This window comes from Sipha flava, unplaced genomic scaffold (genome assembly GCF_003268045.1).
Source record: "Sipha flava isolate LNK unplaced genomic scaffold, YSA_version1 0_pilon_pilon, whole genome shotgun sequence".
Lineage (NCBI taxonomy): Eukaryota > Metazoa > Arthropoda > Insecta > Hemiptera > Aphididae > Sipha > Sipha flava.
Window position 1 is genome coordinate 5634989 of NW_020271713.1, and position 18189 is coordinate 5653177.

The 18189-nt window shown below is 26.9% G+C and overlaps 1 protein-coding gene across 1 annotated transcript; it reads right to left on the reverse strand.

The window, feature by feature from the left end:
• Positions 1–11445: 11445 nt before the first annotated feature.
• LOC112694211 (guanine nucleotide-binding protein G(i) subunit alpha) lies at positions 11446–17985 on the reverse strand. The gene is made up of 6 exons (XM_025569625.1): positions 17868–17985; positions 12918–13102; positions 12528–12814; positions 12146–12240; positions 11887–12075; positions 11446–11814 (listed from the first exon to the last, which is right to left on the reverse strand). Exons 1-6 carry the CDS (start codon positions 17983–17985, stop codon positions 11624–11626), a joined length of 1065 nt encoding a protein of 354 aa, XP_025425410.1. The 3' UTR covers positions 11446–11623.
• Between the last annotated feature and the right edge of the window lie 204 nt (positions 17986–18189).

Consider the following 18189-nt stretch of genomic DNA (forward strand, 5'->3'; position numbering starts at 1 on the left):
TCAGTTGTGTTATGCGCAGGTGTTTTGTTTACTCTCTAGAAATATATAAGCTCCCTTAACCCTTGGCCACTCTTCATAAATACCCATGATATTTAGCAAAAAAATTATTCTTATTATTTTAACACATTCGTTTTTCATTAACCCATAAGACGTACATAGTACATCTATATCATAAAATGTTTTTAAAATTATAAACAATATAATACCTATAGTTTACCTACACAGAAAATTGTAATTTACTCAATTAGAATGTATTAGATTAATCAGACCCAGGTACTTGAATTTTTGGGCGATTTATCAATAACGTCAATGGTACACATCGAACGAACTAGGTAAAATTTATTGTATATGTTAATTTATTTTTAATTCTCATTTTCTTTTTCGAACTAAACTCCGGTTTGGAAAAATTGAATATTCTATTTGTTATTATTATTATTATTATTTTACCCATGCTCGACAATTTCGTGGTTCATTAATATTCATCTGTATTTAATGTAACCCATACACGTAGTGCAGTGGACAACATACATTTATGTTATTACTACTATTGTACTCCCACGTTGACTTATTAGCTATAGGTACAACAACCACATAAACTCATGTTCACGTGTAAAATGAAACGTCACGCATTGAGTATTGAATTCTATAGCGTAAAAGTGATATTTCACCTTAGCGATGCAAATGTTTATTCATCCAGTTATTTATGCATTCGAACTGCATAGCATTATTTTCAAATCGTTTTTTAAGTCAACAAAAAAAAAAGGTATCGTGATTAATGTTTTTCGACGCCTCCGGATAGGATGCAAATCGAACACGTATTTCAGTAGACGCTAAGTATATCACGAAAAATATAGGTACTTACGAATAGGTATTTGTCGATAGTGTCAAATTAATCAGCGAGCGAATATAATATGTACCCAGCAGCAACAAAAACATGCAACAATTGTGCGATTGCATTTAATGTGCGAAACTCATTGTTAAACATATTTATCAAGCTTTTTACGTTCTGTTTACCAGTGAACAAATTATATGTGATTAAAAATAAACATTTATGATTTGTAAACAAATAAGTAACTAATGGCCTTTGTTGTCGATGTTATTTTTGTGATCAATAAAAAAAAAAAAAAAAAACAAATAAGCATAAGCGGATGATGATCTATTTACTCTGACCAAGAGTTAATGTTCTTAACACAGTCGAGAAAATATTAACAGATTTTAATTTTTTAACGCTGTTCTGTTCTGGTGGACTGGTTAGAATGGTTTAGTTAGACCATTTCAAATAATTAATATTTTTTATATTTTTGATTATTTAAATTAAAAAATTATCAAAAGCTGCTGAGTAAGAAAAGAACTCTAGATTATTTGTTCTGGTTTTACATAATATTTATCATTAATACTTATTTAAAATTATTACCTGCCACTTACCTATATGCATGATATTATAAAATACCATTTATTCTGGAAAACGAATAAAAAGTATTGAACCAAAAACTATCCATAGACTACTATAAGTAATTAATAAATGTTTACTAAGTTGGTGGAATATGAAACGCGATTAAAAGCCAATTAAACTATTTTTAATACATTAGTTTTTCTTAACTACCTATCATGTATTTAAAATTGTTTTCATTATATTTACAATTTTTGTCTGTTTTAAATATAAGAAAACAAACTGAAACAAATACCTTGAAGTGTACTATGTGCGAAATCCGGGTTTCCTCTTTTAGATTTCAATATTTTACAACACAAAAAAGATTGTTGATTAAAATAAACAATAGTTTTTAAATCACATGACAATAATTATTTTCGAAACCCGAAACAAACATATGTATAATAACAATTTCCCTAAAGCCAATACACAAAAATATGTGTAAAGTTTTTAACTTTGGGTCTAGAAATAAATATAATCAGACATTATTGTCAGTTATTACCAGGGTTTAAGGTGGTAAGAAAGGATAGGGGGACTCTAATCTATTTATCATTCTCAGCATTCTTTGCAATTACTAGGTAATTAATTAAAATAGGTGTATATGTTACCGGCAATACGGATAACCCGGTATTTTGCAAAATGCCTATGCATTATATTGTTACGGACATACATAAATGTAAGTCCTTACGACTCGTACTACTGTTACGAACATACATAGTATAGGCAATACACAATACGTATATGATATATTCGAGTGTGAATAACATGAGGGCACATCGTCTTAAATGTAGGAGTGTAAAAACTAGTCGAGCATACGGAATCATACGGAAGTAGACTTATGTTAAAATCCTAATTGTCAGGGCTAACCTGCCATCTGGGGGAATATTTAAAAACCCAGGTCCGGGTCGAGACATCTTAAATTTACAAGGCTAAGATGCCAACTGGAGGATTACTTAAAAATTCAAACCAGGTCAAGACATTAATCCATGAGGAAAGTCACAATGTCGTACGGGTAGATTCCCACAAAATCGGAATATATAAGGAGGTCAGAACAGACCAATATTCAAACGTGTTTTAGTCCGATTCTAGCAAACACCTTCACGCCAGTTTAATTGTCAATTTAATTAAATAACATGTACTTAGAAATATTTCAATAAACAGTTTAACTTAGTTTGAGTACTTTTATTGGAATTATCCTATCACATCCTCATCTTAACGGTTGAACTGACCGCATGCAACAATATAAAATGCCAAAAATCACTCGGTAATATACATAATACGAGCTTTGCCTAGGTATAATGCCAATCGTGGAGTAGACAATATGAAGAAAACAAACAAAATTGGACATCGCCTATTACCAACAACTTTATTTGTCGTTTATCATAAATGTGCGTTTACGATTTAACGCAATTAAGATTAATATTCTTTTAATACTACAATAATAATTCTGATATACAATATAGAACGTACCAATAATTTTATTACAATATCGTCATTTTTCTCGTCATTTTTGTGTCTCATGTTGGTGTTGCAACTATACATATGATTTATATGAAGTCAAATTTTTTTAAAAATTTGGCCACTAATACTAGTTTTTTATCTGATGAACAGTGTAATGAGTTGATAAAAATTCAATTTACCAGAATTTTCCAAGGATTTTTAAAATGTGTTTGTAAGTCCAAGTGTCAAAATAAGAAGTGTATTTGCCTAAAAATAAAATTTTATATACTTCAAAATATCACTTTTCTACAACATATTATAATAAGTAAATAGTAGTTTAAGTAAAATATTTATATAATAGTTATAATTAGGGCTAGGATTTATATGCAATAAAAAATGATTAAATATGCATTTGGCTTATTGAAAATATGCAAAAATATGCAATAAAAATATGCTTAAATAAACCAAATAAATATTATTTAAAAAACACGTTTTCTATAAATTTTTTGTAAATACCAACTAATAAAAATAAATATGTTAAATACTTAAATATAAAAACATTTAAAAAATTCTAAAATCTTAAGATCTCTAAAATATTAATTGATATAAAATTGATAAAGCTACTCGAATGAATTACATGAAACAATTATATGATGTTTTAAATTTTCAAAAATGAACGATCTTCTGTTTGACCTTAGTGTATGTTTTTATATTTGCTAAAATTCCGTTCGACATCACACGACGTTATTTTTGCATATTTAAATTTTGTAACTTCCCCAGGAGATAGATTTGGAAAATCTTCATCTACATTGTTGCCATTTAAAATATTACATATCGTAGACAAAGTTTTTAGCCCGATATTTTTTTCTAACACTTTTCTATATTTTTTGTCGATTTTTTCAGCGATCGGTCCTTTGTTTTGGCCAAGTTTAGATTTGGTGTTTTCAACGATTTCCAAATTCTCATCGAGTAAAAGTGATGCATTTTCTAATTTCAAAATAGATTGAGTGATAAAGCCAAAGTTACTTTTTATATAAGCTAAATCATTTTGTATAGTTCTATTTTCAAATAAAGCTATAGCATTCTTTATGGATTTTGCAGTATTTTCGTCTAAAGACAAAAGCACCGATTTTATGGAATTAAAATTATCAGCATAATATGATGTGGCTTCTAGCCAAGTTCCCCATCGTGTAAGTATTGGCTGTGGAGGTAAAGGTAATTCTGGAAATAATTCTCGAAATTTTAAGATAAAATTGCATTTGGGTATTTTTGTACTGCGATAAAATGAATTGTAATGAAATATACTATAAAACATGCACTTTTTGTGTTTTTACAGTCGAAATGTATAAAAATATTCATTTTGTTCAAAATATGCAAAAATATGTATTTTGTCCAAAATATGCAAAAATATGACAAATAAAAATACCACCATTTATATTATATTATAACTTATAATATAATAATAGATAAAAATTAAATTTTGTCTGTAATATGAGTAATAATGTACAATAATTATAAGAATCTTGATGTAGGTACCTACCTAATGTAACATATAATAAAATGTTTTGTATTTTGCCTAAAAAATATGGCATTTTGCATAATGCCTAGGTATTTTATAAAATACCTAGGTTATATGTAAAATAATATTGAAAATCATGTTTTATTTACTTTGCCTAAAATGGTCGACAATTTGCATAATGTCTAGGTATTTTGCAAAATACCTGAATTATCCATATTGCCGGTAACATATATATATATCTATCTATACTATATATAAAATTGTAAGAGTTTTTCATCGACCGCGCTAACCGAGAAAACTAATGAACCGATTTGGCTAAAAATTTTTTTGGCTGAAACCGGACACTCTGCTGAAGGTTTTAGTACCACTTTTGTCAGTAAAAAAGTTCATAAAAAATTAAAATCAATTGTAGAAGAGTCGCGTGTTAGCGGCTTTGTAAGCGGGCCGCGGGTTTACAGATATCTGCAACTTGACCTTTGTATAGTGTTAGATATCTAACAGGTCATCAAATGATTTAATTGACATTCATCAATAGTTCACGCGCGTCCAAAAGCATTTGCAAACATTAATAATAGTTTTAATATTATAAGAAGTGTATGGAAAATACCGATCACGTTTTGCGTTATTGAAAAATACTCTTATGTAATAATATTCTTGCCAACAAACGTGCTACCATCGATTATAAATAGTATTTATCAACACTATTATTTAATAGTGTTACGATCCGCCTGATGCCGAACGCGTTTTTCCGCAAATAGTGCTTTATCTATTATTGAGGATCTTCCAGACCTAATTAAAAGTTTAATTGATAATTCTTACCCTCTATCAAAACATTTCTTTGATAATTCTAGACGGTATAATACTCTGTTTCAAATGACATCGTTTGGAGCAAACGAAATAGCTGAAGGGAACTTCATGCTCTCTTTTAAAATTCAGGGTCAAGTGCATCATTTAATAGGTAGTTTATTACCCGAAATTGGGAATAATGCTAAATTTTTACAAATATATTTTATGTCAAAGTCGGATCAAATATCTATTCGAACAAATATGATTCCAAATTTAAAAAGAGGTCTCATTGAATCATTGCAAACAGTTTTGCGTGAAAATAATCATCTCATACAGAGCTTCAGATCTAATCTGGAGTCGAGGTCTTTTGATGAGTTGCAAAACTTTAAGTTAATTATTCATGCTGACAGAGTTCCTCAAGATGAACACAGAGGTCAATATAATGCACCTACCATCGATGAAGTAGCTGTATTATTAGTTAATGAAGATAAAGGTCCCAGTGATATAGTTCTGCACGGTCGTAGTGGACACTTGAGTCGAGTTTCCGAATTTAATAGATCTTATGATGCACTGCAATATCCATTGATGTATACTAGAGGCGAAGACGGTTATCACATTAATATTTTACAGAAAAATAACCAAAATCGAACAAAAACTGTCTCCTGCATGCAATTTTATTCTTATAGGTTTATGGTTAGAGAAACAAGTCTAAATCATCTACATTATTACAAAACATTATTCAGCCAATTCGCCGTAGATATGATGGCAAAAATTATTTCTGAAAGACTACACTTTATTCGTAACCATCAAAAACAACTACGTGCGGATGATTATGTTCACCTCCGAGATGCTGTTAACAATGATGCAAATATTAATGCTAATAACGTGGGGCAACAAGTAATTCTACCCTCCTCTTTTACTGGCTCCCCACGTTACATGCATGAAAAAAATCAGGATGCTATGACTTATGTTCGTAAATTTGGCCGTCCAGATTTATTTATTAGTTTCACATGCAACCCGGAATGGCCAGAAATAAAAAATGAACTCTCTCAAGACGAAAAGTCGTTTGATAGACACGATATAATCTCTAGAGTTTTTCATCTCAAACTAAAAAAGTTTATACATGTATTAAAAAATAAATATATTTTCGGTGATGTAAATTGTTATGTTTACAGTGTTTAATGGCAAAAACGAGGTTTGCCACACTGCCACATTCTTTTGTGGTTACAAACGAAAATTCAGCCAGATGAAATTGATATTTATTTCTGCCGAGATACCAAACAAAGATAAAGATCCTATACTTTATGAAATAGTATGCAAGAATATGATTCATGGCCCATGCGGCGAGTTAAATATTAGATCGCCATGTATAAATAATGGAAAATGTAGTAAGAAATACCCTTACAAATTGGTCAAGGATACTCAAACTGGAGATGATGGTTATCCGACTTACCGACGGAGATCACCAGATGATGGAGGTTATACTGCAATATAAAAAGTTGATGGTCAAACAGAAATCGTGGTTGACAACCGTAGGGTTGTACCGTATTGTCCAGTGCTCAGATAGAGCTACTTTTTCTGTTAATCGTAGAAACGATGAGATTACAAATAATTTGAATGGTCGATACATATGTACTTCTGAAGCGTTCTGGAGAATTTTCAATTTTGAAATCCATGATAGAGATCCGACAGTTCAGCACTTTGCTGTTCATCTAGAAAATGGACAGCGTGTTTTTTTTAATGCTAATAATATTCATCAAGTTATTGAAAATCCAAGAAAAATGACACTAACTGCATTTTTTGAACTGAGTTCACATGATGATTTTGCGAAAACACTGTTCTATCATGAAGTTCCTTCTTATTATACCTGGGATGATAGCAAAGGCTGGTTAAAGAGAAGACGAGGAAAAGATGTTCCAAGTTGGCCAGGAATAAAAATGGACACTACCATTGGTAGAATTTACACGATTCATCCAAATCAAAGTGAGTGCTTCCATTTAAGATTGTTACTAAATTATGTACAAGGTCCTACTTCATTTGAAAGCTTGAAGGCCTTTGATGGAGTCATTCACGTGACTTTTAAAGCTACCTGTTTTGCTCTTGGGCTTTTAGAAAATGACGAGCAATGGAAAAATGCTCTAGCGGAGACAACTCTTTCAGAAAGTCCTTCGAAATTAAGAGAATTATTCGCAATAATCATAGTTTTCTGCCAACCGTCTGAACCTCAATCTTTGTGGGAACAGTTCAGAAATGATTTTTGTGAAGATATTCTTCATACAGAGCGCACTCGATTAAATGACTTGCAATTTACTTTTTCTGATGAAATATTTAATAGAGGTTTGATTGAAATAGAAGATAAAGTAGTTTGTCTGTCTGAAAAATATTTAACTGAATTTGGAATGAACTCACCTGTTCGAAATGAAAATGCATCTGATCCTATTGAATTCTCAATTTTGTGTTCTAACGATAATAACCGATTACAAGAATTTGTAGAATAATCTACATCATAATAACCTCCTAATAAGCTAAAATTAAAAATTGGTGCTCCAATTACATTATTACGTAATCTTCAACCACCGAACTTATGTAACGGTACAAGATTACAAATAAAATCGTTGCGAAATAATATTATAGAAGCCGTAATTCTTACAGGGCCAGCGAAAGGAGAAATTGCATTTATTCCAAGAATTCCCATGATTCCCTCTGAATTGCCGTTTTCTTTCAAACGGCTTCAATTCCCGGTTAAAGTTTCTTTTGCCATTTCCATAAACAAAGCGCAAGGTCAAACATTCAAGTACGTTGGCGTAGATCTTCGTACAGAGTGCTTTTCACATGGGCAATTATACGTGGCATTTTCTCGAACTGGGGACCCGAATCATCTTATGATTTTAATTTCAACAGGAAATATAACAAAAAACATCATATACTCAGAAGTCTTATAAAATTCTTATTTTAATTCTTTTTTTTTCTTTTTTTTCTCCATCAACTTCAATAAAATTCTTTATCAACCATAAATTATTTCTTTTTTATCTGTATTTATTTTTATCATTTATAACGCTAGAAAAATTTCAATTCATTTTCATTAACCGTTTTTTTATATTTACTTGCCGATTGCACAATAAACAATAATATTTGAATAAAAAATTAACGGAGTTCACGGGCGAAGCTGTGACGGGTCGGCTAGTATATATATAAATATTTATATAAATAAGTATACATTAATAAATAGCTTATAATTAATGTTTAATATGAGTTAGTTTTGTTTGTAGAACACTGTTTAACACTTAGTGACATAAACTAAATTGCCAAGCCAATGTTTTAACTGTTTTATTGTGTATGATTATTTTTATCAAACACGAGCGTTTCAGTAAACTTTTCGGAGAAATGTGAAAGGGAACTGAGTTCTTTTGTATCGCCCTACTTTATGCCTGAGTTATTACTTATTACTAAGATAAGGGGACTTGTAGAGATCTAAAAAAGCACTAAATAAACAAGCACTTAAAACCCCTATAAAGTTCACTAAAACTATGGTCTTTTATTTTTTTAAGTAATTTATTTAAAAAAATATATAAATTGTTTAAATGTTGTAAAACATTAAATCGTTTTTTTTTTTGTCGAAAAACTCTTAATTGAAAGAAAATATCTTTCGGCATTTTAATGCTTAAACAGACATGCGTTTGCGAAGAATCAACAACCATATTATATGGTCAAAATTTAAAACTATTTGTAATTCAATAATATTTTGATCGTATAGGTATTAGATGAAATAAAAAAGTAAACGAAGAAGTATTGATAAAGTGAAAAACTATTTAAAATATAAATCTAAAAGTATAAAACGGAAGAAATATGCCTTAAAAACAAAAAAAAAAAAAATTCAAAATCTGCATTCATATGCAAAATAAAATTTAAAAAAACGTATTTCTTCTGTAATCTGATATTTTTTGGTTGTACAAAAATTGTTGCAAGTTTTCTTACCTTACTTATTTTTAGGGATTGGATGTTGTATTTACATATTTTTTCCTATTGTTCGAATTCGTTGCCAAGTAGGTTATACATTTGTTTCAAACAAGTAAAAATTAATATCTAAAAATTTAAGTGCAACTTTTTGCAATTTTTGACCTTTTATCAGTTTTATTGTAATTTTGTTCATTGTAGTCATTTCCAATAAATTATATGTTTTTTTTTTGTGTTTTCACTTTTTTTGTTTGATTAAATTTGTTGTGTGAGCTTTGTTGGTTGTGACTTATGATGGCTTATTTGACCGTGGTCGTCGGGGGCAGTGGCATACGCGGGGGGAGGAATTGTACCCCCCCCACCCCGAAATTTTCTCCGATGTCTAGGTTAAAATTTACAAATTTTAAAAGTTTGAAATATGAAGTATAAATAATATATATATAAATAATATAAATATGAAATATGATTATAGAATAGTCTATTCTATTATCAATGCTATTATTTAAGTCAAAATATATTAAGGATTTGCATAATTTTGTTAATTATAAAATATGTTATATTATTACCTTGACCTCCCCCCCTAAAAAAAATCCTATGTGCGCCACGTAATTGGACTAAACCATTTGATTAGTAGATGCGCGATCATTACGCTATAAATATGACTACGGGAAGTATTTTTAGTCTTGCAGTCAATAACCAGACAAAAAATAACGATTTGATTATTGTATAATAATAAAATGTTGGGAGAAATGCATGTTTCAATTTATAATGGTTCAGTATCGCCATGTATTTCGTTAATACTTCGACTGCAGACTATTTTCTACTTAGACTTTACTTTTCGTAAGAAGAAAATAATAATTAAATATTTTAGATTCTGAAATAATGAATAAATATGCAATTAAGTATTTCAATTATTATGAAAGTAATAAAAAAAATTAATAAGATATAATGAATATTAATAAATATAATAACTATTACAATGATACTCTGTTACTGTGGAAGTTAACATTATTAAAATTGATTTTATCATATTCAACGATTTAACAACACATTTAAATTTACATCTGATCTTTAGTTTAGATTGTCATTAGAACATGCGTATTCTTATACTACAAATAATTTAGTAATAAGAATACGACAACTGACTATTTTAATAGTAATACAATAGGAAGATAATCATTAACAGTAGAATATCTTTTTATAGCAATTATTGGATTTTATTTTTAATTTATATCAATAATAAAATCTAAAAATATTTTTTTTATTACAGGTATTAATATTTCATGCGACATTTTGATATGGTATTGTTCAACAGCACTAAAATTATATTAGAAATATATGTAAAAATATATTGTTAGCAAAATCATTGAGTATAAAAATGATGAACAAATAATATTATTGGTAACTAAATATGAAATATAAAATGTCTTAAGAATTATGATATATCTCATAAAATAATTAGTTCCGAAACTATATTTATTAAGAATACATTAATTAACTTAACAATAGAAAAATATTTGAGTATCCTTAGACATTTAATCACAATACTGAACCCTGAATAATTAAAAAACATTAAAACTAAATTTTTATTTAACATAATTATGTATATGCATAATCATGTATATGTATCAAATTAAATAATACTTATAAGTTACTTTTAGTCAAAACAATAACTAATTCATTTTTCTTAGTAATAAAAATTAAATTAATGTACATGAAAAATAATAATTAATAATTAATAATAATAATAATAATAATAATAATAATAATACATAAATAAAATACTGCCATATTAATAATTTATTTTAATAAGTATGCTTAGATACTGTAACACTGTGTAGAAATATAAGATTAAGTACAAAATTGTTTTTAAGCAGCCAAAATTACAATGTATAAAAACAAAGCTAGCACTAAATCAGTCCGAATGAATAATTCACACATTTGAAAAAAATAAATTACAAATGTTATACATTGAGTTTCAGTCACAGATGATACTGTCTTATATACATATAAAAATAATTTACTATTTTGTTAATAGTATTAACATATGGTGAGTCCTAAAATAGTAATTTATAATTTTAAGAGTTCAAAATATGAAAATATAATTAATGGCAAGTATTTTGAGTTAAAATAATTATTACAAAATAATAATAATAAAAATTAAAAATACATGCAAATATAAATAAAAGATTAATAATAGCATGCCATAAAAAAAAACATAGTATTGTTAACACGAGTAAACAATGTATTAATAAATATAACTAATAAAATTATTTTGTTGCTTGATTGTATAAAAAATATTTTTTATTCGATTTTAGCTATAAAAATATTATTTAGTAAATGAATATTTGGTTTTAAAATTATTTGGCACATTCAAACGATAGCTGCTAGGATTTAAATAATTTTATCAGTCATAAGGAAAAAAAAAGTATTATGATAAACAATTAAATTATTAATAGTCTGCAAGATATAATTATGGCAACTAGCTACAGTTTTTAAAAAAGACCACAATCTTTAAGGTTATTTTTGATGATCACATCAGTTACAGCATCAAAGACAAATTGTATATTGTTTGTATCAGTAGCGCAGGTGAAATGAGTATAAATTTCTTTTTGGTCTTTTCTTTTGTTTAAACTTTCAAATTTCATCTGTATATAAGCAGCAGCTTCTTCATAATTGTTAGAACCTGAAATTTAAATTCAAATAAGAAATTAATGTAATAATCATTTATATTCTAGTTCTAAAGTAAAATCTTTACCTGTATATTCAGGGAAACAAGAATTTAAAGGACTTCTTCTTATTTTTTCTTCGAATAAATCTTTCTTGTTTAAAAATAATATAATTGAGGTATCAACAAACCATTTACTGTTACAAATGGAATCAAATAATTTCATAGATTCGATCATTCGGTTCATTTCTTCGTCTTCAGCTAATACTAAATCATAACCTATAAAAAAATAAAATATTTAGTTAAAAAATGAAATGTTTTACAAAAAAATGTCATGGGTTTTGTGTACCTGATAATGCAACACAAAATATAATAGCAGTAACACCTTCAAAACAGTGAATCCACTTTTTTCTTTCTGATCTTTGGCCTCCAACATCAAACATTCTGTAATATAAATTTATAAAAGAAAAGAAATTAATAAAATTATTCTTATTATAAATGTATTTAAATAAATTACTATAGTTTAAATTAATAAAATATACTAATTTTTTTATTAATTATTACTTTGAATTACTTTAAAATAATTATTTATTAAGTAAATTAAAACAAGTATTAAATATTTTTGCATGGATAGATTTAAATATAAAACATAATATATCTGAATGACTTGACTGACTATCACTTTAAATTAGGGAAAAATAGCACTTAACTAATCAAAACGATTTACTCACTTGAAATTTAATCCTTTAAATGAGAAATTTGTTTCTATAATACCAGTTGTCTTTACTCTTGTTCGTAAAACATCTTGTTGGGTTGGCACGTAATTAGGAAAAGATATTCTATCCAATGCATTTAAGTAGTAAGCAGCAGAATCATTTAGTTGATATTCTCTTGAACGCAAAAAACATTCTTGAACTCCACTATCTGCCCATAAGCGTTTCATAAGTTTTACTAAATCTGGTGTCAATTCACCTTCTTCAGTAGCACTTGCAAGGGAAAAAAACTGACGAGCGTTTTCCTAGACAAATAACAAATATTTTTGAAATTAAACAGCAAATTAGCATGTTTATTTTATATTATTAATTACAAAAAAATAGATAAATGTTATAAGTTATATATACCGTTCTACTAGGATCTGAAAAATCAATTCTTAAAATTCCCATAGCTCGTATAATTGCCATTAAACTTTGAATTGTGTTACTAAATACAACAGGTCTATATTGTTCACATTCTTCAATAGAATATCCAGTTTCATGAATGATTTTCATCTGTTTTACAATAGTACTTTTTCCAGATTCACCAGCACCTAGTATAAAAAAAAATGGTATTTATTATTATTATGTTTAAACAAATATATATATATATATATATATAAATTAAATATATTAATTCTATGGTATTTTAAATGTATATTATCAGATTAATATACATTTAAAATGTTTAAAATCATAATAAATTGATTCAAAATCTCAATAAAGTAAACACATTGCGAATGTATAAAGATAAATATTTTATGTCTATGATGCACCAGTTTTTAATACCTATATTTTTAGATGAATAAAAAATGATTTAAGTAAAAATGTTTTATCTGTGTTATATATAAAACTATTAGTTATATTATTTTGATTTTTTTAAATAAATAATTGTAATTTTAATAAAATAAGACATATAAATTAGAAAGCAGAGGACATATTACACTTTATTAATTTTATTATTCACTAAACACAATAATACATTTAAATTATTGGTTTGTGAAATTATATATACCAGAATGTGAGTACAATACTTTATGTGTTCTTCATTAATACATTTATTTTATTTATTAATCCAATTACAGAAAAAGATACTAATAATTATTTTTATTATAATTTAACGAGTTGCTTAAGAAGTATCCAATGTGATTAACAGTAGTGATTTTTAAATAATTATAGTAGGATGTAATATTCTGGAAAAAATAGTAGAGCAATGTTATACAGCGGTAGTATTCTCTTCCTCACTAAACGTTAACTACTGATTAACCTGATTATTTTATTTTCATAAAATAATAGTCCCTACATTAATATCTAATATTTTGTCTTCAATTCCCTATTGTACACAATTACAATTCTAAATATATTAATATAAATGGTTAAAATGTGAAACCATTTATATTAATATATTTCAAATAATTTACATTTATTTCACTTTTAATAAGATATAAAAAGAAGCAAGATAAGTTTTTAAAACTTTGAATTGATATATTTTATACAAATTTTAATCAATTTATGTTCAACAAAGCCTGCATATTAAAATCAGATAAATATTCTATACTGATTATGTTCTATATATTAGTTAAGATTTCATAGAATAATAATTTCACATTAATTATCTCAATAATATTTTAAAAATAATTTTAGTAGTTTAATATTTTTATAGTATTTGTAATTTAAACTGTTTATTATTTTGTTTTATTACATCAGTTAATAATCAAGAATTATTTTATATAAATAACTACTTATATGATAATTATTATTAAATATTCATACGGAACTTAGGACAAATTCATAAATCAACAATAATAATAATAGCAATAATTGTTGTACATGTTTACTTACTATATATGTATATTTAAATTAATAAACTATTGAATTGTAATGGAATTTATAGAACTAAGATACTTGAACTATTTAATAATATTTTAAGGGAAATACAAAATATTATAGTGCTTAGATATTTAAAATAATAACGAAATATTTTAAATAAAAATGTGTTGATTTATCAAAAAACAACTAGGCCAATATATATATTTATATAATACATAAATACATACTATAAATTTTAGTGCATTATCAATCAAAATAAGGATAGAATCACAATGACAGAAAAAAAAAACTATTATATATATTGACATATTGTGTATAAATATATAGAAAATTTAATATCTATAGAAAGCAATTAATAGATAACAATTTAGTTGACAATTTTGTCGAAGAATTAAAAAAAAAAAATTGAATATCATAAGAGTTTATATTTTCAATTAAAAATTCTTAAATATTAATATATTATTTATTTGGTTATTAAAGTAAAAAATGTATTTTAATCCAGCAAATGTATAGTGTATTCATAAAATATTAAAGCATTAAAATCTAATTGGTATAATGTTATAACTAGGCTTAGGGACTCATAGCTCTGAAAAATACACAAATATGCATGCAAATATGCTTCTAAAATCATTAAAATATGCATTATAATATGCATTTATATGCATTAAAAAAAAAGAAAAAGAAAAAAAAGACCAGATAGTACACAAAATAAAACGTGTCCATCGGATTTGAATATATTTTTAAACTCTGAAACAAAACTTTGCAGTCGGCTACTCGTAAACTGTTGTACTTTCGGCATAACACAATGTATAAAAATTATCGCGTACGACATTTTACATATGATTCGACGTTGTGTGGTTGAGAGACTCAAAAACAACAATGGATAATAATTGACTGAACTGAACACTAAACAAATAATTTATTATTCTATATTGACTATTATTATCTTTATTGACATCCGGTCAATATCCAGTGGGTTATACGGTCGATACGGATTTTTAGTATTATTTATACTTACACAAAAATTATAACGAGATATAAGAGGTAGTTTGCAGATAGCATATTACTGGAAGTATTAAGTCCTCTTAGTACATTTTTTTTTCGATCGGTTGAAATATTAATAGGTATATAGTTATATGTATCTATAGTTTTTAATTTTAAATAATAAAATTTGAGAAATTTGTCAAAATAAGCACAATAATGTTAAAATAAGCATTCTCCTACAAAATCTATCAAATATGCAAAAATATGCTTATTCAAATTTTAGATCTGATATCATGGCACTGAGAAACAAATTTATTTTGCACTCTACTATATTTAACAATAATTAAAAAATGTATGCAAATGCTAAAAGTCCCTAAGCCTAGTTATAACTTAATATAGTTAAAATTATAAATTAAAGTTTTTCTATTCTTTATTAATAGTAATCTTAAGTGAAGTAATCTTCATTAGTAGTCTCTACTATATACTAAAATATATTTCAATAATAATATAATTATTTATATTTTAATTAGATAAAATCAATCTAGAATCATATATAATTTATAAAGATTTTTTACAAATACATTAATACCATAAACTTTTTAATAATTTTTTCCATTTAATTTTAAGTAATTTTATATTAAATAATATATAAGTACCATAAATTGTCTAGATATTAAAATGATTTCTTTACTACAATATTAACCTTTAGTGAGGTGCACTGGGTAGTTATTTACCCCAGTCAATTCATAGTCTATTTTTTTACAGGTCTTATTGTAGAATATATTGTATTCTGTACTAATGTTATAAGCTTCTGAGTTACGTCTCGTTCACTTGAATAATGTTGCCGTGGTTATTTGGTAGTGTGGGGTTCGAGGTTAGGAATCGTTATCCAACGTGTGGATGAAAAACATACAAATAAATACTATTACGTTTATTGAGTCGATTTATTAATTAATGACAATGAATAACTTAACACTATTTAACTTAAGAATTATACACTGTTCTGTAGCTAGATCGAAACACGACTGACTGCGCATTACTCCGGTCGGTCGTCCAATGACCATTGTGAATGCGTAGTCAGCATTCAATTGTATAGGGGTTCATAACACTAATATACATAAACAGTGAAAACTCTTTATAACAAATCTGAAGAGACCAAGAGATTTCTTTTGTTATAGACAGGGTTTAAAAAAACAAAATTTTAATTATTTATGTATAAAAATATGTACCTATATAATATTAAAGATTAAACACATCACTATTTTTACATTATATTATATTTAAATATTATATTAAATTATTATTATTATTATTATACATTTTAAATATAATTTAATTTTTATACTCTTATTTAAAATGAACATACCTATTCAATATCGAAAATAACAATATTAAAAGTAGATAATGGAAGAATGTAATCATTCTTGGAAATTTCGGCATTCATGCTGATTATTTTATAATTTATGTATGTAATAGGTATGATAACATGTAAATTTTATTATGAAACATAAAATATTGTTTCGTTATTGAGAGTGACTAATACATTATAGAGAATGAATTGACTAATGGGTTATATAGCAAACCAACCATTATTATGTTATGTTTATGTTATATAGAGTTTTCACTGTATATCGGTAAAATAAAATCAATATTTATTTTTTTTAATTAATTAATATTTGTATAGTAATAATTAATAAAGTAAAAAGTAATAGTTTATGATTTGGAATTCAATAATATACAAAATATAGTTAATAAAAATTAAATAATATAAACATTTTTTTTATTTGAACAGAAAATAATTACTCTGCGCGCGCAACTATATGGTTTGATACTGTGCGCGTTACTAAAGGTTAAGCAAAATGTATTTAATAGTATAGTTTAAAATCTTTTATACTGAATATTAAGCGTATAAATCAAAAAAAGAAATAACAAATTATTAGCAATAAGACCTTATTGATTCACAATAATCCAAGATATACAATATAATTATAATTATAGTAATTAATTCAAGGAAATATATTAAACAAGAATATCAAATATATTGATTGGCAATTCAATATAAAGTAAAACAATGGTACGTTCATACAGGGTAGTTGGGAAAACATTTCGGTGTGGGAAAATGATAAATAGACCGACACGTGGTTAACGTTAATCATCTTGAGTTAGGAAAAAGTCTACGAATCAATACAGTTCATTAAGAAAACTCCCAAATTCTTAATGGACCAATTCAACTTTGCGCTCACGTTTAAGTACACGCTATAATTTCCTAAAAATAAAAAATTGAATTTGCTTTTGCGGACGATTACGAGTGCAATATAACAATAGAACTTAAGCATGCATAACATGAACTGATGTCCACAGAAAAAGAATAGACAGATGGTTATAATATTGTCAAAATGAGCGTAATGGCGCAAAACGAAACCAGTTACCATTCGCGGGAACAATGACGACAAAAAACGCGAGCACAGAGACAACAGTGATGCAAAAGACGAATCTGTTACTCACCCAGCAGCAACAGTTTCACTTCCCTCGCGGCCTTCTCGCCGTCGATCCGCAGTGATTTGTCGATTTTCTTTGACCGTTCCACAGCCTCCTTCTCACCGGAACTTATTGTGCACCCCATGGCGGATGAACGCTAACAGATACAGCAGAAACGATTGCGACGATTTTGCTGGCAACAGATAAAATGAAAAAAAAAACCGAACGAGACAGAAAAACAAACGATAGGGTAAAAAGAATTTAACAACGGGACATCGAGCGATGATCGGCGGCGTTGTTCTAACGTGATTACGATTTACGGTTTGTAACAGTCGCCGCGAAGTAAACA

Excerpts from the sequence above, each read along its gene's own strand:
- LOC112694211 (XM_025569625.1), bottom strand. The coding sequence starts at position 17,985 with ATGGGGTGCACAATAAGTTCCGGTGAGAAGGAGGCTGTGGAACGGTCA. Across the intron at positions 13,103-17,867 it reads AGTGAAACTGTTGCTGCTGG|GTGCTGGTGAATCTGGAAAA; the intron begins GTGAGTAACAGA and ends TTTTTATACTAG. Across the intron at positions 11,815-11,886 it reads TTGTTTCCCTGAATATACAG|GTTCTAACAATTATGAAGAA; the intron begins GTAAAGATTTTA and ends TTTAAATTTCAG.